Raw genomic sequence first — 3,087 nt, forward strand, 5'->3', positions numbered from 1 at the left:
ATTATTTTTAGAAATGATTTTCAAATTATGAGTATCCATGACTTGGCCACCAGTAGAAGAAATTAATCAATCAACCCCCTGCTCAGTTGACCACTCTGTTTTCAGTTTTCACAGCACTGAAAACCTCCTTACCCACCTTTACAGGCTCATGTGACAGAAACATAGCTATAAGATGTTTCATGTTGAGGTGGGAGTTATATTGCTTAACCTATAAATTTCCCTCCAAGACTCCATCATAGTCTGTAATCTGTATCAGCACAACTGCAGCTACCACCTATACCCAGCCAAACAATGTCAGGCTTAAAATCACTGGGTGCTACTGCCTCTGCAGCTCCTTTTTTTAAAAAAAAATCTGTTTAACCTTCCTTCCGTTAGACAAAGCACATTTAGAATCTATATGCACACCCAGTTTTTTCATGATCTCAGCCTGTTTGTCAATAGATGGAGACAGCATATAAAGTGAGCCTGTCATAGTTTTACCAGACTGTAAACAACTAATGCACATTTGAACAAATGTGGTAATTTGTGAGCATTAGTGTTGGCATTGCTTTTAAAAGATAAATAGTGGTCTACAGTGGCCCTGAATGCAAACAAACAAACAAACAAAAAAATACAGAGGTGAAGTTTTCAGGTTGTTTTTTTGTTTTATGATTTTTTTAGACATTATTTAGGGCTTGTGTGTATGAAGTTTCGTTACGGCGGAAAACATGTCACTCTTCTCTGAATTAAACTCAAAAACTCAAACGCTGACATCTGAGTGGTGATATTTTTGTTTTGCTATGAGATTGTGTGTGTGTTTTTGTGTGTCAGTATGCGTGTGTGTGGTTATAATTGTCTCTATTGAGTACTGTCGATGATCTTGAGCGTTTTTATGTTTGTATTTTCCTTCTTTTCACAAATCTTCACTTTATCAAAAAGTTTTGAAACTTATTCCATACATAAAAATCTGTGAAAAAATATTTTCAAATGAAGTAAAGGTAAGAGTATACTGTGCAGTCTATCAGCCCAGTAGAGTACTGTGGGATTTTGTACAGATGCTCAACCGACCCCAGTCACTCTGTGGCTGCCGTGCACAATAATAAACAGCAGAATCTTCAGTCTTCAGACTGTTCATCTGCAGAAACAGCTGCTGTCTGCTGTTGTCTCTGGAGATGGTAAACCGGCCTTGGACTGACTGAGAGTAGTATTTGGTGATACTACTAAACCTATCGTGCCAGGCAACCCACTCCAGTCCTTTTCCAGGAGTCTGTCTGACCCAGTCCATCTCATAGTCGCTGAATGTGAATCCAGAGCCTGTACAGGTCAGTCTGTGGGATTCTCCAGGTCTTTTAACCACTGGTTCAGATTCTGTCAGAGTCTGACCATCAACACCTGTTGAGATGAAAAACAAAATATTGAATGTTTTAAGATGGTTACTCAAAGAAATACTATGTCAAATGAAGTTAAATATGTCACCTGCCCAGCAGAGAGTTAAAAGCAGCAGTCCTGTCCTATAGTCCATCATGTTAAAGTGTGTGTCCACTGTTCTCTGTCATCCTCTCTGCAGTCAGATAAGTAGAGGTGGAAGACATCTGAGTTTTGCATTGACTCCTCCTCACAGGGAGGAGAGAACTGGATTGTGCCTGAATATAATTTCTTGTCAAGGGAAATTCATGTTTATTGAGCAGGATGTGTTTTATCTAAGTCTCTACATTTAATGAAGTATTTAAGTTATCAAACTTAGCACAACTGGATACGATACTGTGATATATTTTGGTTGTTTCATGGCAGAACGTTTGGTGATCGATTATCTTTGGAGAATATTCATATTTTTTATGACAGACAGTAGATGATACTGAAATAAGTGTTAAAAGCCAGTCTTTGTCTGCCCTCTAGAGTTTAAGAACAGGAACAATAGTTACTTTTAACATCAAAGAAAGCTCATATGTGGCACACAGTATTATAGAGATGTGTTTGTGATTGACGCCCTACAGTGTCTTCAGTGCACAGTCAAATGAGAACATCAGACATGTTTAGTCAATCAGTCACAGCAACCATTTTACTTGTACACATACTTGGCATTGAAATACAATTTGGTATTTGTTAAATGTGAAAAACACACTACAACACCACAGTAACGGAGAATAAATATTAATATTTTTCAGAATTAATTTTCTTTCTTTGGACCCTGTTTGGAAAAATCATGAGCCATGAATAATAAAAATATGTTCATTAAAATCAGCAATGCAAGTCAAGTGATACTGAGACAACTGAATGTTCCCAGTGGTGGTGGTAAATAGAGGAAGTAATTTTTGTATGACTCTCCTATTACTGTCTCTCAGTGTGTCTTCTGGCACAGTAATACACTGCTGTGTCCTCAGTCTTCAAACTGTTCATCTGTAGATAGACTTTACTGCTGGAGTCATCTCTGGAGATGGTGAATCTACCCTGGACTGACTGGGAGTAATAGATAGGAGTACTAGCTGTGCTTATATAAGCGATCCACTCCAGTCCTTTTCCAGGAGCCTGTCTGTTCCAGCTCCACCTTGAGTTTCTAAAATCAAATCCAGATGTTGTGCAGGTGAGTCTGTGGGACTCTCCAGGTCTTTTAACTGCTGGTTCAGACTCTGTTATGGTCTGACCTTCAGCACAAGTTGACACAAACAGAACAGCCACCAAGAGTCTCAGGTCTCTGAAAGCCATGTTGACAGTGTGCTCAGTATGTTTTCACATCCATGAATCCTCTTTAAATATGATGTAAACTGGATCCCTGTGAGAATTTGTTTACAGTAAGCTCCTCCCACATCACATTCTGCTTTTAGAGTCAAATTCAGGAGAGTGAACACAACATACACAAATTAAAGCAGCATTCAAACATATATATAGCAAATACAGACATCTTTACCTACATGGCCGTATAGAAATGTATTCATTTAAAATGCTGTTAGTATTATTATTATTATGTTTTCAGTGAAGGATTCAGCAGACTTATTTTTCTAAAACTGGACTCTCTCAGTTAATTTGTATAAATCTTCACTGTTGTTGACTTTTTTATTATTTCTGATTATTTCTGTTAGTTAGTGAATTAAGGTAGTAATGAAATATAAA

The 3,087-nt window shown here is 37.7% G+C and overlaps 2 protein-coding genes and 1 gene segment (V, D, J or C); all 3 read right to left on the reverse strand.

Annotated features, from left to right (window-relative positions):
- The window catches only part of LOC108880742 (uncharacterized), a 155,373-nt gene that overhangs the window by 71,625 nt on the left and 80,661 nt on the right, over window positions 1-3,087 (reverse strand).
- Window positions 1-3,087, reverse strand: part of LOC127142993 (Ig heavy chain Mem5) — a 102,451-nt gene that overhangs the window by 62,859 nt on the left and 36,505 nt on the right. The gene's annotated exons all lie outside the window — the stretch shown is intronic.
- Window positions 655-1,549, reverse strand: LOC127142996 (Ig heavy chain V region 914-like). The segment is given in 2 exon segments: window positions 655-1,371; window positions 1,456-1,549. Coding segments are annotated over 2 exon segments (420 nt in total).

This window comes from Lates calcarifer, linkage group LG11 (assembly GCF_001640805.2).
Source record: "Lates calcarifer isolate ASB-BC8 linkage group LG11, TLL_Latcal_v3, whole genome shotgun sequence".
Lineage (NCBI taxonomy): Eukaryota > Metazoa > Chordata > Actinopteri > Centropomidae > Lates > Lates calcarifer.